The 26,754-nt window shown below is 42.3% G+C and overlaps 2 protein-coding genes across 4 annotated transcripts; one reads left to right on the plus strand and one right to left on the minus strand.

Moving 5' to 3' along the window:
* The first annotated feature begins 323 nt into the window (after positions 1-323).
* On the plus strand, positions 324-11,222 carry vill (villin-like). The gene is made up of 20 exons (XM_035142537.2): positions 324-533; positions 3,025-3,108; positions 3,254-3,328; positions 3,438-3,637; positions 3,981-4,089; positions 4,338-4,448; positions 5,043-5,248; positions 5,341-5,419; positions 5,517-5,615; positions 6,169-6,322; positions 6,578-6,678; positions 6,764-6,901; positions 6,989-7,147; positions 7,276-7,455; positions 7,560-7,705; positions 8,014-8,158; positions 8,912-9,100; positions 9,320-9,388; positions 9,579-9,890; positions 10,760-11,222. Exons 2-20 carry the CDS (start codon positions 3,034-3,036, stop codon positions 10,871-10,873), a joined length of 2,661 nt encoding a protein of 886 aa, XP_034998428.2. The 5' UTR covers positions 324-533; positions 3,025-3,033; the 3' UTR covers positions 10,874-11,222.
* On the minus strand, positions 11,223-25,970 carry plcd1a (phospholipase C, delta 1a). 3 transcript variants are annotated; one of them, XM_035142540.2, is made up of 16 exons: positions 23,747-23,965; positions 21,878-22,036; positions 17,277-17,505; positions 16,989-17,118; positions 16,659-16,887; positions 16,370-16,571; positions 15,922-16,066; positions 15,687-15,839; positions 14,499-14,651; positions 14,243-14,399; positions 14,000-14,116; positions 13,725-13,903; positions 13,009-13,144; positions 12,771-12,920; positions 11,955-12,072; positions 11,223-11,906 (listed from the first exon to the last, which is right to left on the minus strand). In XM_035142540.2, the coding sequence occupies exons 1-15, from the start codon at positions 23,844-23,846 to the stop codon at positions 11,981-11,983; spliced, it is 2,331 nt and encodes a 776-aa protein (XP_034998431.1). In that variant the 5' UTR covers positions 23,847-23,965; the 3' UTR covers positions 11,223-11,906; positions 11,955-11,980. The 3 variants fall into 3 exon arrangements, with proteins under 3 accessions (XP_034998431.1, XP_034998432.1, XP_034998429.1); XM_035142541.2 differs by lacking the exon at positions 23,747-23,965 and adding an exon at positions 25,752-25,970 and having other exon boundaries at positions 11,223-12,072; XM_035142538.2 differs by having other exon boundaries at positions 11,223-12,072.
* Between the last annotated feature and the right edge of the window lie 784 nt (positions 25,971-26,754).

Genomic DNA, 26,754 nt, shown 5'->3' on the forward strand with positions numbered 1-26,754 from the left:
CTCCAGCTTCTTGGCTTTGTGAGGCTTTTTGTTTTTGCAAGTCTGCCTCCTGTCATTCAGCCTTAAAGGTTCAGTGTTTAAAATGTAGGGACATCTAGTGGTGAAGTTGCATGTTGCAGCTGAATACCCTTCCCCTCACCCTCCCCTTCCAAACATGAAAGAGAACCTGTGGAAGCCTGCTGTCATACGTCATAAAAACTCAAAAGGTGTTTAGTTTGTCCATTCTGGGCTACGGTAAAAAACATTGAACTTTCATCTAAATCCTGCACACTGGACCTTTAAGCCAGTATCTCCCCATCACATGTGGTCAGAGGTGGCTGCCTCGTCCGTATCAGAAACAGGAAATTGCAGGTGTGTTCAAACCTGGGTGTGGAGACAAATACATCCAGCCCTCCCCGTGCCACACTCACTCCGGCTTGCACACAGGAGGAAAAGCAAGCGATACTTTATTACATACAGTCATCATCTCACTAAACTACCTCTACAACTTGCAGGAGACGGCCAGGCCTTCACTCCGCCAGACGCAGCACAAGGTGAGATCCACACTGTGACATATTTCCCTTGATTATTTGTATGTATTTTTGTATTATTTTTAATAATTTTTATAACATGTCTGTATCTATTTATTTGAAATGAATCACTGCTATTTGGAAAGATCTTAATATCATATGTGCTGAAAAATATTGTTCTAAATAGACTTTTTATGTTCTTTTTAAGATGTTTATTTCCTTGTATTAGCTACAGATCAACACATTAGGAGATGATGGACATCAGGAGGTATTTAAAGCTTTAACAAAGCTTACTGTGTGTATGTTCAGTCAATGGACACCGCAGGTTAATTGATGTGGAACCAGTCTTTCTGGTCCCAGTAATAGACTCAATGCTGGTCTTCAGTTTGTCTTTTCAGAAATACTCTTTCATCGGTTTGGACTGGGATCAGATTTCTGAGCAGTTGTTTTCCATTCATAACTGAGTTGCCACCACATATTCCACATTTCTTATTTTAATACAGCTTTTTTCATTAGATAAAAACAGTTACATCTGGTTATTTGATCACAATCACATCAGTTGAGGATCAGAGTCCTGCATTATGAATATAGAGTTGGTTTACTTTGATTTATTATTTTTTTCCAGATAAATTGTGTTCTTTTTGGCCATGTACAACCTATTCCTCCATATCTCACCATAAATCTTATTACAACTCAATTTGATTTTACTGAGGAATACTGTCTTCATTGTCCTACATAAAAAGAGAAGAGACATGCCTGCAGGGTGTGGCCCATCCTTTGACCACATAGTTAAAAAACATGTGAAAGGGGAAATGTGAGGATAAATGGTTTCTAGCAAGAGGAAAAAGAAAAATCTATTGTTTTCTTTTAACATGCACGATTTAAAAATTCTACTGTAAAGTTTATCAAGTTTATCTTACTCCCTTAAAGAGTGTGCACAATATTAAACATAAATGTGAGTAATAACTAACACCACTTAGCTTAAATTCAGTGTGCATCGTCAATTACATTTTTTATAAATACAGAAATTGATTAGATGGATATTATCATTGATCATTAATATTATTGAAACGAAATTGAGTTAATACAGAAAAGTACTGAACAGTTAGGACACATAAAGCATAGATTATACATTATTATAACATAAGTACTTTGCATTATACATGTCAGCTGTATAATGTATATGAGAGAAATTTAAAGCGAGGATAATTGTATACAAAGCAAACAGCTTTTGAAGGCAAATTACAAATCAAAAGTTATTGTGGCGAGCATTAGCTAATGTCCTACTACTGTTACATATCCCAGAGTCCTAAGTTAACTCGTCTTCAAGGGTTAACTCTTAGTACAACATTCTTAAGATAACATTTTTTCATTATGACTCTACCCGAGCAAGCCCAGTTATTTTATTTAAATCTTAAATCTTTGTTTCTGTTTGCTTTGTGTGTGTGTGTCACCTCTTTATCTGATTTCATGAATAGTGGAGCCTTGATAGTATTAATAAAAGGTGTGGTCACCATCCTGGTCGAGCACATTTCACCTGATCTGGCTCACCTCACCTTATGCCACCCCCTGCCATTAATCAATCCTGAGTTAGACACGTTATTCCTACACAGAGATGATTAGACTCTGAGGCAGGGAGCGCGCATGAGCCATGACGAGTTTGTTTATTTCTCTGGAGAATAACTGCAACCACAGCCCCCCCCCCAGCTATTTGATGAATATATCATGTATGCATACAGCCAGCTCCACTGAGCCTGTATGTTGGGCTCAATATCTGGTGAAAGTGTATTTGCATGTTGTTTCTGATATGTGAGTCAGAGGCAGTTTAAGTACCAATGATTGTTTAACTTGCATGTTGCCATGGCGCCAATCTGAAGCTCATTTGGGGGATGTGTTTTTTCCGCTGACAGTGATGCAAACAGTTAAAAATGTTTCACAATTAGAGATAGAAAACTCTCAAGGATGAGTAATGAAGAGGAGGATGTCTCCTGTTTTATTCTTTCATTCGAGTACTTCGGAGGAGTTTCAATTAAATTTGTTTTCTAATGAAGGAGCATCCTCCAGCTCAGGCTCCAGTGTGATAACCTTTTCAAAATGATGTCAGCAAAAAAAACTTAGCGAAAAAACAGAACTAAAAGAGAGCGAACATGAACTCTCTGTTTTATAGTTTGAATAACAATGAACCGGAGCCCTCGGCAAGCAGCCATCACGAGGAAACTTCCATGTAGCACCTTTAAAAAAAGAGTTAATTTGCGAAAATACTAAAAAGTTGTGGACTGAAAGTATAAAGTGGCTCAAAGTAGGAATAGTCAAGTAAAATACAAAAACCTGCACTATTGTACTTAAAGATCACAATGATGTTTAAAGTACTCATGTAAATCCACACTTTCGCTCCTTATATCTTGTTGTGTGATTCAGACCCATGTAAATATGTATACAGCGTCCAGTTGTGTTTCTTTTTGTATGTACAGAACAAATACAAACGCCATTGTTCTTTTCTTTGTGTTTGTTTCAGTCCAGCAGAATGATGAATGAAGACAATCAAACCACGTTTAGAAATGTCAGTCGAAAGCCAGGCCTGCAGATATGGACCATCAACGTGAGTCAGGCCCAGAACAAACACGCAGCCCACGTTACTGTGAATGTTGACTCACTCGGCTCTACGTTAAGTAGGGTGTGTCGCCAAATGGTATTTCTGTGTAAGATTTCCTAATGTTTAATGTGTTGTTGTTGTTGTTGTGCAGAACATGCAGATGGTGCCGGTTCCATCCCAGGCCTTTGGTAACTTCTTCGAGGGAGACTGTTACATTATTCTATACGTGAGTTGACTCATCTCCCAAGAGGCTCAACAATAATTAAAGCGTGACTTATGCACGCCTGGATGGCATGTGTGTTACATCTGTGTCTCCCTCTGTGCTGTTTCACCAGACGAGCGTGAACAAGGGCTCGGGCCAGTCTGCTGACATCCACTACTGGATAGGGAACTCCTCCTCTCAGGACGAGCAAGGTGCGGCCGCCATCTACGTCACCCAGCTGGACGAGTACCTGGGCGGGAGTCCGGTGCAGCACAGGGAGGTGCAGGGCAGCGAGTCGCCACGGTTCAGGGGCTACTTCAAGAATGGCCTCATGTGAGTCAAAGTAAAGAGAAGGAGTGTCTCTCTCTCACACACACACACACTCAGGCTTTAATCTCCCTGAGACATGGTTTACAACACTAATCCCCCGTTTGAGTTCACTATGACACAAATTACACTTGTTTTGTTGAGGCTTAGCAAAGAAAAACACAATTATCTCTGGTCCAGTGTGTTTCAACCTTCAACTTCACATGGCGCTTTGGATTCACAGCAATGTAACATCGAGGTTAATCTCAAAATTAACCACCAAGGTGATTTGGCGTTCACATTTGCTCATGTGTGGGCATTTTATTACACTTGAACTTTGCTCATGCACAGTGTGCTGATCTCTCCACAGCTACAAGAAGGGCGGAGTGGCCTCGGGTTTTAACCACGTTGACACAAACGCCTACAACGTCCTGCGATTGCTGCACGTCAAGGGGAGGAAGCACGTCACAGCGAGGGAGGTATGACAGTGGAGTCCTCACACAGTTACAACACATTACAAGTGGCGCTGGATCTCGCTCATAAAGAAATTAAGGCGTGCTTGTTGATATATCTATGTGTTAATGACCAGAGAAGAATATTTGATCAATATTTTCCTATGTTAACAGCATTTGCTTCTCTCTGAACTTGTTTATGCTTTGTCTATTTGAATAGAGGGAAATTGCTTGATAACCATCCGTCATGTTGAAGTTTCTGTGTATATGTGCAGGTGGAGGTGTCGTGGAACAGCTTCAACAATGGTGACATATTTCTCCTGGATATGGGGAAGGCCATCGTGCAGTGGAACGGCCCCCAGAGCAACAGGAGAGAAAAGCTCAAGGTAAAGTCGTAAAAGTACAGCCAATACACAGATTGCAACATGTTGACTGATGTATTAACATTCAAGCAACAAGGACGAGGTGGATAACAAATCATTATGTTTTGAGAGTTTAATACTACTATAATATTGTGTTGTAAAAAGGAGTTGTGTTCCCTATAAATCAATTTTAAACATGCTTATTATGGAAATGCTCCAGGAAAGTAAAACTAAGTCAGAATATGTCCAGTACTTGACTAAATGTGCTTAGTTTATATTTACTTTGCAGAGCCACAGAGTCACAAGTTCAAGTGGACGTATAAAAACTTAGAGGTTCTCTGTGGTGCCCCTTTGGAATCATCAAAACTCAGTATATACTTGATTACAGGCCATAGACGTTATATAAAGATGGACGATGCGTGTCCACTTCCTCCCACTATCAAGAAATGAAGCCAAAATATCCTGGATACCAAATACCATCTCGGGCATGAGTCTCAGCTGTCAATCATGAAGTTTCACCCTGTTTTTATATCGTCAAATAACAAAGTAAAACCAAACTTACCAGAAAAAATAGGCAACCTATTCTTCATCTTCTCTGCTCTCTCTCTCTCTTTACAGACAATGTTGTTGGCTCAGGACATCCGTGACAGGGAGCGAGGGGGTCGTGCTCAGATCGGTGTGGTGGAGGGAGAAGATGAGCGAGACTCCCCGGAGCTGATGAAGGTCATGACGGCGGTGCTCGGCCAGAGAAGCGGGCAGCTGAAGGACGCCATCTCTGACGACAAACCTGATGGGGTGCAGAACACCAGCGTCAGGCTGTACCAGTGAGGACTCTTTCTTCATCCCATTGCAACGCTGCCACAATAACACTAGTGGGACTGTTGTTTACTGTTTTCTTTCTTGTTTCTCTCCTCAGTGTTTTTGACAATAGCGGGAATATGGTGGTTCAAGAAGTGGCCACGCAACCTCTAACACAGGACCTGCTGCACTCCTCAGTAATCAGCCTCTAACATGTTCCTCAGACGCTGATACATAGAACACTGGCTTCTGTCTCTTTCTATCGCTCACTGTTTCTTCTTGTCGTGCTTTCAGGACTGTTACATCGCGGATCAGGGCGGCTCCAGTGTGATGGTGTGGAAAGGCAAACAGGCCTCAAAGGAGGAGCGACGAGAAGCTCTGAACAGGGCTCTGGTGAGTTCACTGAATGAAATGTACTTCAGGAACAAAACCTGACAACCCATAATCATTTAATACGATATAATAATGATTCTGCCCGTCAGGACCTTTGATATATCTTGTTTTGACTTTTGATTTATTCATTGTGAAGATTCTGTTTTTGAATTAGTGGAATTTAGATTTTCAAGTTTGGTCGTGTGGTTGTCTGTTCAGCTTTTAGTTTTGTATAGTTGGAATTTTATGTTTGCATTTTGGACTTGTCACTTCCTGTTTTACTTTGAAGCTTTATTTCCTCTTTTCCTTATTTCCTCTTTCCCTACTTCCTCCTCACTTCCTGTCTTTGTCTGGTTTCCTGCACCTTCCCTCATGTGTCTCACCTGACTTCAACTATCCCTGCCTCCTTTGTGTCCTCCCTGCTCCCCACTCTTCTCCCGTCAGTTCGATTCTTAACTTTGGATATCCACTTTTTCTGCTTTGTTCCTTTGTTTTCTGTAGTTTTTTTGACTTTGAACTTTTGTTTTGTCAACGTCTTGAAAGATGAACTTTGTCCGATCCACATTTCTACCAGGGCTACATCAAGGCCAAGAACTACCCACCCAGCACCAGAGTGGAGGTGATGAGCGAGGGGGGAGAGTCAGCCATATTCAAGCACTTGTTCAAATCCTGGATAGATAAAGGACAAACCCAGGGTCTGGGTTCCACCTACAGCCAGGGGAAGATAGGTAACCTTCACCAAACCGCTGCTTATTCACATCTGGCTCTGAGATCTCATACACATGTGTAATGCCTCGTAGGTTTAGGTTGGAACCAATCATTCATCCTGTTTCTTTTCATAATAACTGAGTTTGTAGTCGTAATTGCTCTTAGTTTTTCATTATTCTCACTGTTCTAACAATTGGTTTTAATTTTACATTTGCCCTTCACACAGAGTTTTTCAACTTTGTCTAAATGTCTCATTTAAACTTGTGTCCTAACAGCCAAGGTCGAGCAAGTGAAGTTTGACGTGATGCAGCTTCATGCGCGTCCTGAGCTGGCAGCACAGCAGCGAATGGTGGACGATGCATCTGGTGAGGTGAAGGTGAGTAAACAAAACAAAAACCCACAGAGCAGATTCACGACTGACTTCAGTGTCACATTCCTTGAAATGTCCCTGTCTTCATCAGGTGTGGCGCATCGAGAACTTGGAGCTGGCCGAAGTCAGTCCAAGCACGTATGGCCAGTTCTACGGTGGCGACTGCTACCTGGTGTTATACACATACCAAATATCGGGCCAGCAGCAGTACTTACTCTACATGTGGCAGGTCGGCATCATCACAAACACGTTTACACTTTCATTTAGAATAAAGATATGAGTAAGATCTATACACAGATTTGATGTCTTGCACCAGGGCCGACACGCCACTAAAGATGAGATCACAGCCTGTGCCTACCAGGCGGTCAATGTTGATAACAAATACAATGGAGCCCCGGTCCAGGTCAGGGTGGTGATGGGAAAGGAGCCTCGCCACTTCCTGGCTATTTTCAAAGGCAAACTCATCCTCTTTGAGGTAGGAGTTTACATGGTTAGAATAATGAACCACCTAACCAAAAAAACAATTAAACGCATGCTGCAAACAATTAATTTGTGATATTTGTGTCTTTGCGTGTATTTTATTCTATGTATGTGTGGCCACAGGGCGGCACAGGGCGGCCGGGTGTGGTAAACCCTGACCCCGCTGCCAGGCTGTTCCAGGTAAGAGGAACTAATGAGTTCAACACCAAGGCGACAGAAGTGCTGGCGAGGGCGTCGTCTCTAAACACCAATGACGTGTTCCTGCTGAGGACGGATCAGATGTGTTACCTGTGGTATGGAAAGGTCAGTGTTTGTTTCTTGTGAAGTTAAGTGTGAGCATTATTTGCATTTTTTTCATTTTGACACTAATCTGTGTCTGTCTGACGTCCGGCTCAATCCGTGTGCAGGGCTGCAGTGGGGATGAGAGGGTGATGGGGAGAGCCATGTCTGATGTGCTGTCCAAGCAGGACAAGCAGGTGGTGATGGAGGGCCAGGAGCCAGCTGAATTCTGGGTAGCTCTGGGAGGAAAGGCCCCCTACGCCACTGACAAGAGGTAAACACAGACCACAGCTATCACAACTTCGAAGCAGGTTTTTGGACTCTTCATATAATTTTTGTTCTTTATTATTTTAAATCAGTCAGAAAATAAGCTATAAATAATGAACTCTCTCTCTAATGAGCCCTTTAATTATGTTTTTTAATCATTAATAAGCTTACATTTTAATACCCATGGATTATTTTTATATCAAGGTTAGAGGGATATGCCCGATGTCAATGAAATAAAACATACACGCCCACGCACACACATAAACAGAGCAGATGACACAGTTATTATGATGGAAAAGCTCTGTGTTATTTCAGACTGCAGAAGGAGGAGCCTCCTCACAGTCCCCGCCTGTTTGAATGCTCCAATCAGACGGGTCAGTTCAGGATGACCGAGGTGGACGACTTCGCCCAGTGTGACCTGGACGAGGAGGACTCGATGCTGCTGGACACCTGGGAGGAGGTGAGAGGTCAAAGGGCCTCAATCAGACTGTGGGTTGATTGTGGGAACTGGAGAATGATCTGTAACGTTTATAATAACAAGCAGGAGGATTTATTTGCCAAATTACTGTGTATAGAACGACAGAAAATATAAATAATACAGATTCTGGATGCCTTTTACATTTTTTAAGTGCAAACCATACTGTGAATAAAGATGGACGACATGACAGCTCCCTAAAAGTAAAGTATCTTGATCACCCTGTGGTCACTAGGCTGCAGTATATGTCATAAATCCCACCACCTCCATGTTAGCAGATGGAAAATAGACCAAACAAAATTTCAAAGTATACATCAAATCATTTTTAGAAGTGTTCATTTATCCAAAAGGTTTGGTTTTAATTACTTATGTGATGTTGAAAAAACGTGAGACTGACTCTGGCTCCAAATGCACAAGATGGCTCCGTTCATAATAGGGATATTTTGGCTTAATTTCTCGATAGTTGGAGGAGGTGGAGACGTGTCGTCCATCTTTATATACCGTCTATGCCAGGCTAGTTGTCCCCCACCTGTTTACACTCTTTATGCTAAGCTAAGCTAACCTGGCTGCTGGCTCTAGCATCATTTAGCAGACTGGTACAAGAGCGCTGACAATCTTTGTTTAAAAAAAAATATATTTAAGATGAAGTGTAAGTTTCTTTCTTGTCGTCACATATTTTCTTCCAACGGTTTGATGAAATGTCTCCATTTCTTATTTCCTTCCTCCGTCTCACCTCAGATTTTCTTGTGGGTTGGAAACTTAGCCAACCAGCATGAGACCAAAGAGGCGTGGACCTGTGCGCAGGAATACCTGAGGACCCACCCTGCGGACCGTGATCCCGACACACCCGTCCTCTTTGTCAAACAGGGATATGAGCCACCCACCTTCACCGGCTGGTTCAATGCATGGGATCCTCATAAGTGGAGCGTGAGTTCATTAGTCTCTCTGATCGCAGAGGGAGGCGCCCGAGTACCATTAATAGACTAATAAAGCCCTATCAAAGCATTGCTAATCACTATTGATGTCATTTATGGTGGACGAGCGTCATGCCGCCACATGTGCATGGTTTTATGGATTGTTTGAAGATGAAGTCGACCCTGCATGCTCACTAATTTTCAGCCCTGACTCACTTGATCTTCTCCACAGGGAGGCAACTCCTATGAGGAGATGAAAAAAAAGCTGTGTGATCCAGCATCTCTCTCACAGATCACTGTAGTAAGTGATTGACTGACTCTAATCCCAACTCGAATTTACAGAATGTACTAATATCACCCATTCATTAATGACTCATGTCTCCAGTGTAATCACATTAATCTGTGTATGTTTACTCTTTTCATGTTTTCTCCCAAATTTAACATTTAAATTCACCAAAAAATTGGATTTCACAAGCTCACCTCTGTCGCAGGACCTGAAGAACTCTTTCCTGAATAAGAGTCCTGTGAGCGGGGGTGGTTACGGGGCTCCGGGGGGTCCTGCGAGCTCCCCTCCGCCCTACAGGATCCAGGGAGGTGATCTGTCACCCAGGCCCTCTACTCCCACCAGCCCATCCATCCAGAGAGGCCAGTCCCCCTCCTCTGGCTACTCTCCATCGTTGTCCCGAGCTGGCGGCAGCGTGTCCCCCTCTGCTGGAGGCTCTGGGACGTATCTGGACCCTGAGCTCCTCCTCAACAAGTCTCCCAGTGAGCTGCCGCAGGGAGTGGACCCCGGCCTGAGAGAGGTTGGTGCAGCCTCATTCCAACAAGTCAAACGCAGCAGTTGTTTTTGTAGATTTTCTTCTCACTGCAGAATACTGAGGTTACAACCAATCAAAACACTAACATCTCATAACTTTATTTTGGTTTTGAGTCAGACAGCCTCTCTTCATCTCCAGTGTGACCTAAATGCTGAAGTTTATCTGTGTCTGAGAGTTCTGACTCACCAAGAGACAAAATCACCACAGAGAAAGACGCATCATTACAAACACACAAAACAAATGCAAAAAAAGTACAATGAAACACAAAACCACAAAGAGAAGAGAAATGATAAGACATGCGAGACGAGTATAAAGGGACATAAAAAAATAGAATGGAAACAACAGCAAAGAGATATCAAATTACCAAAAGATGTGCAAATTGCAAACAAAGAAAAAAGACAACCGCACAGACATAACAATGACCAAGAGGACACAATAAAAGACGACAAGAAGACACAAAACAATCACAAAAAGAAGAAAAACTACAGCAAAGAGACACAAAATGACCACAAAGACACATAAAATGATTATAAAGATACACAAAATTTCCCAAAAGACACACACAATAACTACAAGGACATTCAAAATGACCACAAAGACACAAAAATAACTTATGAGAAACAAAATGACCACAAAGCAAAGAGAAATGAAATACACCTCAAACCCTTTCATAGTTTAATTAGCCTCACGTTTGATTCTGGATGTCTGTCCCCCACGTGAGGAGATGTGGGGTCTTCAACATGCACAGAGGCCTTTTCTGTCATGATGAGAGTGATGGAAGTAGTGCACGCTGATGTGGTGACCGTGTCTGTACAGTAGGTGTCAGCCTCTGTGTTTCTGTGCTCTGATTGCAGGACTATCTGTCCGATGTGGATTTTGAGAATCTGCTGGGGACGAACCGCTCAGACTTCAAGCGTCTGCCCAAGTGGAGGCAGAGCGACTTAAAGAAAAAATCTGGACTTTTCTGAGAAAGAGGAGAAAATATGTTTTTGAAACCCGTCTCACAGGACTGATGGAGGCCACACTGATTTCACCTGGATATGTTGTGTTAACGTGAAGATATTTTAAACCAAAGTTCTAGTGATTAAAACTGCTGCATACAAATATATATATGGCTTCAAGTGATTGTTATTCAAATCAGTAATTTCATGGATGTGACTTTGATTAATTTATATAAAGATTCTTCAGAATGACCATGCTTTACACTTTTATCTTTATTATAAATGTTTGAATATGATCAGGTTTTCTCACCATGTTACTGTCTTCTGCTGTTTCTGAATCACTTAAATTATGAATAAAATACACAAAAACTTTAAATCCGAGACCATCAGTTTTATTTGAGATCTAGTGCAAATGCGGGTGAGATAATGAATACACTGACAGTCAGAGATTTTTCATGGGGCTAAAACAGCTCTGGTACATGAGGGGATAAAAAAATACAAATGAACGTGTGATTTTTAAAATACTTGATGATTAGAGATCAATATGTCCGGAGCAGATTTATGTATCACACGGTAAATACCCTCTTCATACCAACAGTCAAAAAGAGGAAGTTAAGAAGCATTTAGTCCTTTAGAAAGAAATATTAATCACACTGATAAAAGAACAGTTCCCTTTGACATACTGCTGCCACAGACTCCAGAGGCCGACATCACTGTCGAAATAAATCTGAGATAATTTAGATAAAGATTTGTCCTCAAGTTCTGTTTAAAACTCTCTAAGTTGATCGCTTGTTGTGTTGCTCTACAAAACACTGTTTCCATGATTTATGGCCTGTACGAATGACGGAAAATATGAAGTCTCACACATCACTCTTTCATCAATTAATACCATCATATTATATATATATAATAATAATAATAAACAAATTCATGTCTTTCTTTAAATTATTTCCTTCACTGCTCTTTCATTCACATTTTCATTCATTCTCCCTTTCCTCTCAAACACTATTTATACAGCTTAAATTACACAATAACAGGAAAAATGTTACAGACAGTTGGGTGTCCGCCGCTTTTACTTGGAGGACAAAAAAAAAAGCTGTTCCTGGCGCGAAGCTTGTCTTTCCACATGCGAGTCTACAGGGCGTCCGTGAGCATGAGATGCACAAACAGTCCGGCGGAGCAAATGACGTTGCCTCTCTTGGTGAACAGCGGGACGTGGCGGTAGCCTGGGGGAGAAACAGGGACGTGAGTTTTGGCTTTGTCATTAAAATTAGAGTTTGATGTCAACAGGATGACATAGGAAGATGCAGAGATGTTGAACTGAAGAAACGCATTTATTTTGAATTAAGACATCTACTGTTTAATGCACTTAGATAAAAGATAAGAGGGTGGGATAAGATAAGAGGAGCATAGACTGTATATAAATGCAACTAATCACGAGTCAGTCTCATTGTCAATCATGACAAATTTACTACTTATTAAACAAATAAAACTAACTCATTAAAACCAAGTTCATCAGACACATGAACACCTTCTTTGAGAAAAAATGATTCCACGTGTACTTTGACTTTTTCGCTTTTTTTAGTCCATGTCCCATCCGCTAACATGGAGAAAACAGGTTTTGTGAACTACACTGCTGCCAGGGAGCGCTTCAGACACTTTGGCTTCACTTTTGGAGAGCTGTCAGTTCGTCCATCTTCATATACAGTCAATGGTAATGAGTGACTATTCAAGTCGGAGAGAGGGCTGGTCACGTTATGTATTCACGTTGTACTTCCTTGTCTGTTAAATACCCCAAAAAAACTAATTCTAGTCATTGTAGTCTGGAATTTAACATGTGATCATGCACCGGTCTCCGTCACTGCTCTTTCTTCAACATCTGGACACAATAAAACACGTCTGAACTCGACTTTTTTTTTTTTACCGTTCTGCACACTGGTGATCGGTAGACAGTACTGCCCGATGAGATCATTCTGGGATGTTGAGTCATAGTCCTCCACCACAAACTGCAGCATGGCCAGATCTGGCACTTGGATGTTAAACTGAAAGCTTTCGTTCCACATGGGGTTGAAACCTGCAGGGATGGATTGGTGGATTAGGATTTTGTGTATGGAAAAATTCAGTGTATATTTGTATGTAAAGTGTGAGTCTGTTACGCTCACCATTGTTGTCAATGTAGTGTGTCTCCTTGCTGGCGCAGTCTGCCGGTACACCGAAGATCTCCATTCTGACCAGAGGGTCCACAATGGATTTGTGTTTGTCCTTGTTGAGTTTGGGTAACTGCTGAGCTGAGATGACCTGTTGTATTGAGACACGAAACACAAACACACAAAAATGTACCTTTTGAAGTAGTTTGCCCCATGATCCAGCAGAGGGTGCTCACTATCAGTTAGGTTTTTTTTCTCCGTTAATGGAGGGTGCTAGCAAGCAAAGTCATCCTGAGGGGACAATCAAGACAGTGTATGGACGTATTTTCTGTTGTGCACCATAAACCCCAAAATAATGAACAAGGGTAAAGTTGCGTTCACACCAAACACAACGCGGGTTAATCAAATTGATAAAAAAAATGTGAAAAAAGTTACATTCGACTTTGAATACATTTGAATGAATTACCATGTCATCTCAAATTCGATTAAACAAAATCAGTTTCTCGCTGCTCAACTGATTCACAGGTGGTGGTGATGTGCCAGGAAACTTGGCAACAATCTAAACAATGTGGCTTTCAAACATTTAAAATATCACTTATGCAAATGGTTTATGAGTATTCAATGTTTTGATCGGCCTCGGATATATATGCAAAGTAACACTGGACGTAAACAGATCTTTTTGTTTGAAAGAAAACACCAATGTTTCAGGTTTAACCACAAATCGCTCTCACCATGACGTGAAAGGTCTTCTTCTTTAGCCAGGGCCCTTTGATCAGCGTGTTGGGGTCAAACTGAGAGGACAAACTTCTCTGGAATTCAGGTTTCAGGACGTAGCCGCAAAGCCCGTTCTGCAGAAACCGTCCCTGGTTTATGTGCATCTCCTTTGAGGTATTCTGGAAGTTTAACGCCACTAAAGAAACACGTCAGAGAGAGAAAAAAAGAAGTGATGTCACTAGTCCACTTAGTATCAGTGACAGGTTATCTGCGTGTAGTGATGCGACTGTACCGATCTGGCAGCCAACGTTCCACATGGGCACAGGGTTGTAGTTGGAGGAGTCAGTTCTGGAGCCTGCCGGGTAGATCCTGCTGAGTTTGTCCATGTTGTGATGCATGAAGGCAGTAGCTACGAGGACACATTAAAACACTGTTGCTTTAACACACACAACAAAGTCTGTGCATGGGAAGTCATGATCGGTTATTTCAGACCTTTCATGTGTGAAATAACGTGTCAGTTCGATGCAGCGTTTACCTGAGGTATCAGCCAGGTTGAACGCTTTACTCTCCTTTAAGGACGACATCTCGTAGAAGGCCTGGTTGTCTTTGGCGTGCTCGAAGCCGTTAAAATGGACGCTCTTACAGTAGATGACGATGTCTGAGAGCTCTTTGGCAAGTTTGATCTTTGATTTCTGGAAAGGACAAAGGACGGCAGCTCAAGTTCTGCACTTTTTACACGCAACATGATTTCTAAAACAAAATATTACTGGTTTGCTTTGCACTTAACACACCTTTGATTTGGCTTTTTGTCCGTCGTTCTCCTTACAATCTGCCGCCTCATCCTCCTCAGACACAGTGTCTTCTTCTATGGTGCTGGTGTTGGTGAAGGCAGTGTCCAGCTTGTTCATTCGTTTTCCCTTGACGAGGAACTTGCCCTTCAGCTCCTGCACTCAGACACACAGATTTTTTTTATGTGTTGTTGTGAAATCTCTACGTACACAATTCAAGATACTGTGCAGTATAACAGCACGTCCCAGCTAAATGCAGTAAATCATATTGTTATTTCACAATGACAAAAAGCATGAACACTGGTGATTGCTCCTCACACCCTCTGATAGAAAGGAAAATGTTGTGTAATGCAAAGATCATAATTTCCTCTGAGGCTGACAGAGCCACAGGCATTCATCCCATGGGTGTTACATTTTAAACAGGAGTGCACACAAGGGCTTTGGTATGCAACTGAAAACTGACTTGACATTCTAGCACTCTCCCTCCTTGCTTTGTGTCTCTCCTTGTTGAAAATCATTTTTGAAATCATCCTGTAGCGTTTTTTTAGAGAGACGTATGTCCTCGCTGTCAAAGCTGATGAACAAAATGAGTGTTAAAGAGGAAGCACATGGGGAAAAAGAGGAATGAGACATTATAAATAGAACGAGAAGCACTGAATAACAGAGTAACAAGAATTACCGCCCTGCAGTTTCAGTCGGCACGCATTTTTTTTACAGAATCAAAAGAACTCATAGTGACGTTTGGCCTGTGACCACCAAATTCGAATCAGTTCATCCTTGAGTCTCACTGAAGATTTGTACCAGATTTGAACAAATTCCATCAGGGTGTTTTTGAGATATTAATGGGACGGACAGATGGATGGACAACTTCCCTTATTAAAGAAGACATTCTCGAACGAAGAGTCAAGTCTCACAGTCAGATCTGCTCTCAAAGCACTAAATGAGAAATGAAAAACTCATCGTGGTTTATTTGGTGCTCACATAATGAGATGGGCTTTACTTTAATCTAATCAGCTTTCTTTCCCAGACAAATCTAATAGTCAAGTTAAAGTAAACAGGAAAGTGGAAAAAAAAAGATGGCACAGCGGCTCATTAAGTTAAGAGGTGGAATTTTTAGGTGTGGTCTTCCGTTGGTGTTTATAGAGCAAGGCTCTAAAGTGTGTCTCTGAGTCACGGGTAATGGCCACGCACCTCAGGTGAGGGGAAGTTGGTGGGCATGGTGCTGCGCAGAGGCTTTGTGACCAAAGCGTCGCCCAGGATGGAGATCAAGTGATGGGCCATGAGCTTCTGTTGGTCCGGGGTGCAGTGGTTCTCCAGGGACAGGATCACTGGGTAGTCAGACGTCTGGAAGACAAAGTGAAGTGTGAAGGTGCAGCTTACGGCCTGATGAACCCTGACCCACAGGTGAATACAATATCTCTCATACTTTGAAGGCGTAGTCTTTGATCGCTTTGATGACGTCTCTGAAGATAACTTTGGACGTGAGCGTGTAGCCGTGATAAATAACAGGCTCTCCGTTAGCCCCGTCCCAGCAATCCAGCTCCACACAGCGGCAGCTCTTCATGAGAGCTCTGCAAGAAAGGAAAACCGTCATGATCGCCTACACACAACGAAGATTAACCTCTTTACAATACAGACACGTGTCCAGGAACGCAGGAATGTCCACCAAACCAAATTGGCTCTGAACACAAAACTTAAAAATGGACATTCACTAACCAATGTGTGCCACTTGGTTAAAATATGATTTGAAATTGCATTCTGCGATGGTATTTTGAGTATTTTTGTTCTTAAGTTCAGTTCCTGGTTAACATGATGGCCTATATCTGTTATCAGGGACTCAACTTTCATGTTATGTACGAGGTAAAAGTAGTTACTTGATGTAGGCCTCCGTGCTGCTGGGTCCTTTCAGTTGGTCTTCCATCAGGTATGTGTTGTGTGAGGACGAGATGTAATAATGGTTGAGCGGCTGGCTCATGTCCTGGTACACATGCTTGTGGGCTGGATTGAGGATGGATCCCTCCTCCAGGTGCAGGTACATCAGGAAACCGTCTTTTGTCAGGTGCTTGTTCTGTTTCGCTGGTGAACAGACGGACGTGATATGAAGACAATACGTTCAACGTGAACCACACATCAGAGTCAGGGCTGACTGGGTTTTAAACCTACCTGTTCCATCCACCTCGTATTTCTCGATCAGCTTGAATGCGTCCTCCATGGTCGCCTGCTCCCTCTGCTCATGCCGCAGGAAGTTCAGCAGGTCTTTGGCGCTCATCTCACCCTCGGTTTGAGCGCAGTTCCTATAAATCACATCAATCTCCTCCCGTTGCGTGAGTAGGTCGTAGAAGTGCTTGATCTCGGAGCCTTCAAGCGATCCTGAATTGGACTTGTCACACGTCTATGCAACATGAGACATTATGAGGCAATCAATCAACCAGATGACTTGATTTTAACTCTGATAAACCCAGAGAGGTAAATAAATTGTTGAGAGAGACTCACCTTGAAAATTTCCTCTGCGTAAATGTCGTCAACTTCAACGTTGACCTGTCGCAGAAAGTGCTTCAGCTCCTTGAGGTTCATCTTGCTGTCTTCATTCTTGTCTGCTTTCCGCATGCAGTTGATGATCCAGCTGTTATTTAGATGTAAGGATTTGGTTTACACTTCATCTAACAAAGTACACAACTCTGTAACACCTGGAAGTGCAAAAGGTACTAAGCAACTCCTCCTTAACATTTCACACAAATCTATTCAACATATTTCCCATTCGAAATACTTCTCCAAGGATACTGCTCGCTCTTCTCCTGGCGGCTGAGGTTGCGCAGGTTGCTGATGATCTTGGTCAGTCCGCTGACCCACTGTTTCGCCTCCGGCCCGCTGAGCGCCATCAGGTCAAGGTTTCTCTTGCGACCCTTGAAGATGATGGAGAAGCACCGCTCCTCCTCACTGGGGTCGGTGTGTTTATTAAGCCCCTCAGACTGTCGGCCCATGCGCACTGAATCAATGTCGTCAATGGAGACTGTTTGGAGAGGGGAAAGGAAAAGGGAATTATTGGAAATTTGGAGGCATCACCAGACGTTGGTTTAAGAACACTTATTTGCTGTGTCTCAATTCGGGGGCCGCATCCTCCGGAAGCCGCAGAAGAACAATTACGGTAATCCATTCAATTGTTCTTGTGTAATCTTGCTGACAAACAAACAAACACTCATGGGTGAGAACATAACCTTCTTGGATAACAAAGCTTTATTTCTTGCAATTCAGCAAGCAGTTGAACTCAAGGCTTCCAGACTTTTTTCTCACAATTGCCTGAGTGATACTTGTCCTTGGTTTTCAGTGTGATATCTAGGCACGACCATGAAGTAGCTGTCAGTCCCAGCGGCACCTTGAAGAGCAACATGACCGTCTGTCCTCAGCCAAGACAGTATCTTGTAGCAGCAGACGTTTTGTTCTCATGACCACGACAGCACCAGAAACCGTGTTTACATCTTATCAACAGGAAGTGTGTGGTAGCTCAGTTCTGTGGCCTTCATTCACACGGGCCATGACGGCAACGGATATCGATGTCCACACGCAGACACCAAACACATTACATAACACTGGGTAGAGACAGAATTTTGTTAACCACAAACTGAACTGAGCAATGTTTTTTCTGTCTGCTGAGCACAACCCAACACACATTCCATGGAGATTTCATGTCTGCACATAACAACATCCTCTCTTGATCCCATCGCCTCACACACAGGTAACACATGCACGTCGAAAACATTGTGATCGACATTACAGGGGCTAAAAATATTTTTGTTTTATCAGACGCCCGCACAGAGACAACAAAACCTGAAGGTCTCTGCACACACAGCCTGTTTTTAACCCACAATCGGGGGCCAGCTCTATTGTTGAGCGGCTTAATGTACGGAAGAGCGTGCGTGACCATAGATGATGTAATCACGCTAAATGGCAACAGCTGCCCCGCTAACAAAACACCACAAAGACTAAAGGCTTAGCGCAGAGGCCCTGTATTGTAGCCGGGCTACACTGTCAAAACAAAACCTTGAAATTGCTCACCTAAACATGTTTTTGAAATAAAATGAACAAATGTAATCTAATTGCATTATAAATTACAATTATTTGATTCAACTAACTTAATTTGTTGTGTCAAGTTGGCCCAAATACTGAAACAGGAATTGTATTTGTTGAATTAAAGTTGAGCGAGGGGTGTTGTTTTGCCAGACACTTAACAAAGACCCAGAAAAACAATTTGAGCCTTTAATTTGTGGGACAGAATCTTTCATTTGGACCAACGCATTTAAGTCAGGTCAAGTTTAGATCAGGGTCTCCCAGCAGTTTTGCAGAGGTTTTTCACAAAAACAGGGAAAACAGAACCATTCTGTCAGGGTTTTATAATTTACCCATCTTTAAGGTTCTCCTGAGGTGAAGTATGACATCCCAAAGGTGAGTGTTTTGTTTTGTAATTTGCTGAGGCTTGTTGATCTTATTAGAACAATTAAATGCAGCTATCAAATGCTATGAATTCTTGCCTATCACTTCTTTCAGAGACAAATATAGTGGGCGACAGGGGGTAAAGTAGTCGTCCACTAACCAGGAGGTCACTGGTTCTATCCCCAGCTACCTCAATTCCACATGCCTTGCTGATGGCTCCTCCATCAGAGTGAATACTGAATAACAGAGGAAACGTGGCATATAAAAGCGCTGTGTTGTAATGTAAAGCATGACTAGTAATGCATTTTTCAAAGAAGCAATGTGAAACATCTTGGGGAAATCCTGGAACTGGACGGCAAATTCTTGCAGTTGCTGCCTACAAGTTCCAGATTTTATTATTGATTATTTGAAAGATAAATGATCTGAATAAAAGATAACCACATTTCTTCAAATTTGCAAAATCTAGAGCAGTAAATTGCCTTGAATTGGTTGCTTTCCCCAACTTTCTTTTTTGCAACGCACAATCAGTGTTTCCAGCCTTCACGTCCCGAGGTGAGAGAGTCTGATCAAGAGCAGCCTTTGTTCTCGTGAGAATCAGAGACCATCTTGGGGCAGAATTAATCTGAAGGTCAGACTACTTGAAGAGAAAAACACAACAGTGACGGGGGGGCGGTGGGGGCGAAACACACCCAAGGCTTGAGGATGAAAACACTCAGCTGACTGCTGGATGAACTAAATACCTCGAACGCACTCAGCAGAAGGGGGGTGTTTGTTCAATCTGAGCGTGCGCGTTGTCCTCCAGCACAACAGCCCAATGTGGAGGAGTTTCAGGAGTTTTAAAATTTGGACCCGTTTCAGAGAATCCCATCTGGAGAGGCCGACCGCAGTGTCCGAGACATGTCGACCGTGTCACGCAGGCATTGCTTGAATACCACACCAAACTTCACACAAAGAGATTATTGTGTTCACCCCGGCAAAGTTTGCGCTGCTGTTTCTAAAACTCTTTTTCCGTAAAGGAAACTCTGCAGCGAGGAGACGGATTTCCACTGTAGTTATTTAGCCATGTCAGTGTGGGTACAAATAACTTGACCTCCAGGTTAATATTCAACTCTGGCTTCACAGTTATAGACTCATTAATCGCAGTGAGAAATTACCCAAATAAAGGCACGTAAAAAAAATGAAGCAATAACCACCTACTTATCTTATCTGTCGACTTGTTTGAGCACGATTATTTTCAGTCAAATTCTGATCTGCTAACTCTGCTGATACTATTCATGTTGGACAAGAGTTTTCAGCAATCGTCTGCTCTGTGACAAACCACAGTGATATAATGAAGGTGTCCCGGGAGATATATGTGCCGTCTTTATGGTGGCGTGTCTGACATTTACCTCGTCTGACCCCGACAGTTTATACACAAGTGTGTGTGTAAAATGTCTGTCCACGAGTGTGGGAAAAAAAGACAGGGTCAATAAAACACAGCCCTTGGGGCTTATGAGAATAGAAATACGTGTGCCTTGGTATAACTGATTGTATCAGGGCTTGGTGACAGAAGTAGAAACAATCCAAAATATGAATTGTTATTGATTCTCATCTTATTCATATTCCTCAGGCAAAATTATTGAATATTATATTGTTTTGGTATTAATAAATAAAAGTCTGTTATCATAGTGGCATTGTCACAGAGAGATTTTAAATGTTATCCAGCACTGCATGTAGGCCCAGATTTAAAGAGCTGTCGTTTTCAGACATGAACTCTGGAAAATTGCTCCTGGTGAATTTTCCTGCTGTATGATCTCACTCGGACATTTTACCAGGGGGCTGGCAGGACAAGTTTCGGAAAATGTCCAAAGCTACTGACTCTGACATTTTTACAGGTTTTACGGTATGAAACCCTCTATTCTCACATTCCTGATTCTGGGGAAACTAATAAGAAACGACAAGACATGAACAAAATGGTGGAAAACAGGAATAGAAATGAAGGAAGAAACCTCAGTCAAAGCAATAAAGGAGGGTTCAATCTTCAAATGCCATGTCCTGTATATCATATAGAATTACAATGTGGAAAAACAGACGACAAGATTTCATAAACAGTCTCGAACTCACTGATAAAAGGTTAAACTCATATTATATAACTTTGTGTTTTGCTTCTATTGACACACTCTGCTTCAGTGAAGCAGAGCAGCAGATGAATCTCAAACGAAAGGTGGTAAAAAACAATCCCCTCCTCCTCCCCCACTGTCGTACCTTATGTTACATCACTTGAACTGATTGCTAGTTGCATGTTTCCGTAAACAGGGAAATACCCGTGAACGTAAGGCCCATACCTACGCAAATGTGGTCATGTCAGGTCATGTGTGTGTGTGTGTGTTTAAGGCTCAGGCTGTTTACAACGTTATTGGGCCTGGGAGCCACAGCCGTCGCTGGGATGGGAGGGAAATCCGAGCTGCCCGAGGCCCAGAGGCGTATATACATTCACACCCTTACAAAGAATCACTGGACCAGAAATCACAGGAACACAGGAACACAGGATCTCTCTCTCTCACACACACACTAAGACACACACACACAACATGGAAAAACATACAGTCAAGATTCACATTAGTAGTTTCCAGCCTGTCTTAGTCCACACCACATTATCTGTGTGAGGTTGTTTCCTTTCCACGACCTCTCATACGCCTTTTTCAGACATGAACGATGGAAAATGTTGGGTTCGGAACAGCTGACTCACACGTTTACGTTCTCACATGCAGCCTCTCCGGAACATTTCAGGAGAATGTTCAAAGTTCAGTGCATGTCTGAGAGCAGCTACACACTGTATTCTCCACTACCAGTGAGATTTGAGGGCCATGTTGTGCTGTAAGAAGTAAAATGAACTTCTCCCATTTTGTGCATTATGTAAATTGAAACCCGTTGCTCGGACACACACACATACACATGCAGAGGACGACACTCACATGTCTGATTCTTCTTGAACATTTTATGGGACTCGTGCCACAGGGTCTTGCAGTCCTCTTGCAGTCGGAAGAAGCGGATCTTCTTCCAGTTGGTCGAGCGAATCTTGACCAGGGTCCCGCCGAGCAGCAGGAAGTGGAGATCCGAATCTCCCTCCAGACCTGCGGGAGCGGGGAGGGAAAAATGATGATGTGGGGATATTTTGCATTGTTCTTATTATTAACCTGTAAAAGATGAAAACCAACCCTTGACTCGCCTTGAGCCAATCACCTGCAAGCCAACTAATGTCCTCTATCCCTCCTGTCATCTCCCTACAACTGTCCAACCAGAAGCCCTTCATGGGACGCCCAAACTTTGTGCTCCATTTTCATCCCCACCACCAGTGTCACGGCTCTATAGTCTCCTTCATATCCAAAGCCCCTAATTCACAGAACTGCTTCCATGGTGTTCCAATGTCCACGCCAAAGTCTATTCCTGTTGTTGACAATACATTTCATTTCATTCAATTTCATTTACTCATTTGTTTCTACTGATAAAAAAACAATTGTATTATAGATAGATAGCTGAAATACTTTGCCTCCCAGTTGAGCTTCAGCCCAATCACAGTGTTAGTGGTTTATCATTCCGGTGAATTAGCTGATTGTGATCTGGAGAGGGTGCGTGCACGTCTGCTGAGAGACTGATTCATAATTCATGCACGACGCTGTGTGAGGCCACAGTCGAGTTCCAAGGACAACGGCTGCATTGCTGTTGTTTACTTGTATTTGTTTTCCATCTGTGTGTGTGTGTGTGTGTGTGTGTGGGTGGGTGGGTGGGACTGAAATGAGCTGAAATGAATACAGAGCTCTTTCAAACAGATGTTATCAGATGTTATGATTCGTCCTCTCAGCAAGCAAAGGCCAACTGGGGATAAATGCATTATCTCATTGGGGACTGTCTCAGGATTGTGGGCAGAGACATGGAATTCCAGACTTTCTATTTGTTTCCAAGTTGCACCACAAACCCTCAGAGGCTGTTTATGAGTCTCTGCATACAGGCAGAGGAGGGAAGTCCAGAGATTCAGCACCGCCTCTTCTCAGTCAGGCTCTCTGCCCTTTTGCTGGCACGAATTGTTTTTCCTGTAATCTCCATTTTCATGTCATCCAAGAGAAAGTTTTTCACTGCCTCTCTGGACAAGAGAGCAGCCACGAACACGTTAATGATTTCTTACACTTCCCAAATCATAAATGTGAGTCACACTGAAGGGAGTTTGTGACAATCACGTGACTGTTCTCTTTTCTTTTTTCTTTTTTTGCAGGGTAATCACTTTGAGATTCAAGGGCTGGATACGTGAGGCAGGTCAGGACAAGAAAATGGCCAGAACCAGACTAAAATAACAGGGAGCTGATGGCTTGGAGGAAAATGAGGGTTCATCACAGAGGGAAGGAGAGTCAGAGTCCTGTGTTTGGTTCGAAGTTGGAACATGACACTCTGTCCTCTCTGTGAAGATACATCACGAAACTGTGCTGGTGCTGTGCGTAAAACCAACCGAAGCGAGAGAAAGGAGGGTCCCTCTCTCTGTTTGTGAAGCTTTCTGTGACTTTTTAAACGCCCTCCTGTGTGTGTCCCTTTATCTGAGAAGACTCCGAGTTTTCGTCATGGTAGTAAAGGAAAGAATGCAGCGCTGCAGGGAACGAGGAAGAAAACAAACTTCAAAGATTTACGCATAGTTTACATTTGGTTCATGGAGTCAGGATTACGATCTTGGAGAAGTTAGCGGAACATTGATTGCATGTGTGTGGACTTGAATAATAATAAATAAATAATCCGCGTTTACGTCACCTTTCTCACACACACACACGGACACATCTGATCGGCACCTCTGGACTCACCTATGCGCCTTCCATTGTCCTGCGCAACCTTCTTCACCTTCTCCTGGAAAACCAGCTCCTCTGAGGCTGTCCTCCTGGGACGTTTATTTAGACAAGACATTACTGAGGACTGACTTTTGTACTTTTTTAAAACTAAACCCAGCCGCCGTTTAGCTCAGTGTAGAAGAGAACCAGGCACCACGTAGTCCCCCTCCAGCTCCACAGGGCGGGTCTAAACTCATCCACTGCTCTGTTATAGCCGCTATTCGCTGCGGTGGCTCCTGTTCAGCTGTGCACACCCTCTCAAAGACTTTTAACTCTCTATATAAAGATCTGTCCGGTGATATAGTATTATAATCTTATTGCTAATAAAACTCTCTCCTCTGATTGGCTCAGCCACAGAATGATTCAACTTATTTTATTATTTTATTAGTATAGTTCCAGTGGAAGCTTTACTCATATGAAGATTTCCTGTTGTTTGTCAGATAATCTAATAACATTATGGCTTTAATTAGACTATAGGCTGCATGCTGCATTCTGCTGGTATCACATGCACCAAGTCATGGAGCCAAATCCATTGTTTTGTTGATTTTAAAAAGAATAAATTATGAACTGAAAAGGAAAAAGTCAATGCTAAACTGAAAGGTCAAGTTTTGATCTTGATGTTGAAAAATGCAAATCAGTGTATTCAAGCAAAAATTAAGGATACAAAAAAGACAAATGTAAAAAAAAAAGTCTGGTAATATAGTCTGAAGATAAATTCTTATCCATGTTAGAACATGTTAATGTCTCTGGGCTGTGCTCCTCTGATTGGGCCCAGCCAATGTATTTTACTATCTAAATATCTTAGTCCCAGCCGCAGGCTCCATGATGATTTCCTGTGGTTTATAAGAAAATCTAATTATACATCAGGCTACATTATGACTTTAAATAGACAATAGGCTGCATGTTGCAATTTGCTGCTGTCATGTGCACCAACTTATGGAGCGAAATCCTTGTCAATTGTTTTGTTTGAAATGGGGACATTAAGTCAAATATCTTGAAAGTCATCTGTCAGGATGTTTGCTGAGCATCTAAAAAGGATGTGATGTATAATGATGTTGCAGCATTACCCAGCATAACAGTCACATGACAATAGAGTTGTTTTTTAAGGAATGGGTTGATCGCCAATAGAAATCCAATAAACATATTTCTTAATTTTAAAACTGAAAGTGTTCAAAATAAAAATCATTTCAGGAGAAGTTTTCTTTAATTTAAATAACATTTTGATTCAATTGTACATTTTTTGTATTTTAGAATTTGAGATTTTAGTCGTTTTTCACTTTCAGATTCAGATCTTATTTTTCCTGCATATTTTCTGACTTTCAATTTTTTTCTGTCTTTCAACTAATGTTCGTATAGCTGACTTTCCTTCATGGCCTCAGCCACTCTTTATTTTTCCACACTCCATTAGTAATGGTATTTTTCTTATCTAATACATCTTATTGACTCCTGAGAGCTGTGAAACATATATCATAATAAGAAAAACAGAAGAATGCAAACTTGTTTTAATTGTTTAACCTTATCAAAAACACAAATAAAACTAAAATGTTTTAGTTTGTTTAAATGTAGTTTATAAAACGACTTCACCTTATCATTTAAAATCTGTATGAGTCACTGATGAGGAGCACAAGCCCTTGTGTTGTGACATCAACATACTTAATCCTGCTCATGTATGTAACATGATATTTTCCTGGCAACAGATATGTCACCAAACAAACCAAGACATTGCGCCCCCTCCCCACAACCTTGTTACTTACGATAAAGGAAAAAGCAGCACAGGGACATAAAACTAATTCCGTAACAAAACCACAAATAGTACATAAAGTCTGTCATGGTTAAAAAAAAAAGTATTTTTCTAATACATTATGTATAAATGAGTTCTCACTCCAGCCCAGAAACGACACCCCAGGACACAGAGAACAGCAGGTGAGCTCTTGGATATACAGTAGATGCAGTAGTAGTAAATCTGGAGGTCACCACTCACCATATTTACCAGCTGTGCCATTTGCCTCCATTGTGCTGTCAGTCAAAATAAGCCACCGTGCACTGGGATAAAGTCTCTTCCAGTTTACTCTCACTTGTTATACGACAGGATTTATCGCAGCCACCATGAAGCTCGTCTGTTCGTCCAGTGCAGGGAAAATTCCAGCGTGCTTGTGTGTGTGTTTCCCCCTCGGAGCCGACCCACACAGTGCGCAGTTAGTGCCAGCCCATCAGACTCCTATGCTCCCTGAGCCCACACCCACTGCTACACAGGTCCGACCAGTCCAACAATGTGTGTTCTCGTATGACTTCATTCAGCAGCCAGTGAAAACTAAAGCTTTGGATTGAGTTCAAGCGACACAGACTAAAAATAAACACACTCACAAGGACCTAACATTGATAATAATCAGTTGTAATGGCATGTTCTATATATATGCATTAAACTGATGTCTAATGGTTCGTGGTATTCTGGCACCTAAAGGGTGGTTTTGATTTATTCAGGGTGTTGCCCCATGTCTCGTACAGACCTGCCATTTACAGGGTGACGCGTGTTCATGCCTCGTCCCTTTACCTTGTGACCGCACACACTTCATGTTGGGACTATCATCACTCCAGATCACGCCATGTTTGTGTTTGTTCCTGTAATACGTGAGGTCTTTACAGGATGTAGGCCTGATGACAGCAGCTGAAACCACAGATTCGTAACAGACATATGAGGGAATGGCTTGTTATTTCAAGCCCAGAAATATGTGCTAAATAAACAAAATCACAGTTGAACAGAGAGGGTGTTAGTTATCTTGACAATTCCCACCTCTTGTGAACACCAAACCGGTGACCTGGTGTCACTGATCAGAAAACCTTGAAAGTGCAGAATAGTGTTTGTGCATTGGTCCTCTTCATTGTCATATCTGAGGGTCGAGACAGATCCCTCTTTGTGATTATCAGCGTCGGCCAGCCTCTTCTGTCCCATGAACTCTGGTGCTGGGGCAAGTCTTGTGGAAAAA

Source organism: Hippoglossus stenolepis, chromosome 19, assembly GCF_022539355.2.
Source record: "Hippoglossus stenolepis isolate QCI-W04-F060 chromosome 19, HSTE1.2, whole genome shotgun sequence".
Classification (NCBI taxonomy): Eukaryota; Metazoa; Chordata; class Actinopteri; order Pleuronectiformes; family Pleuronectidae; genus Hippoglossus; species Hippoglossus stenolepis.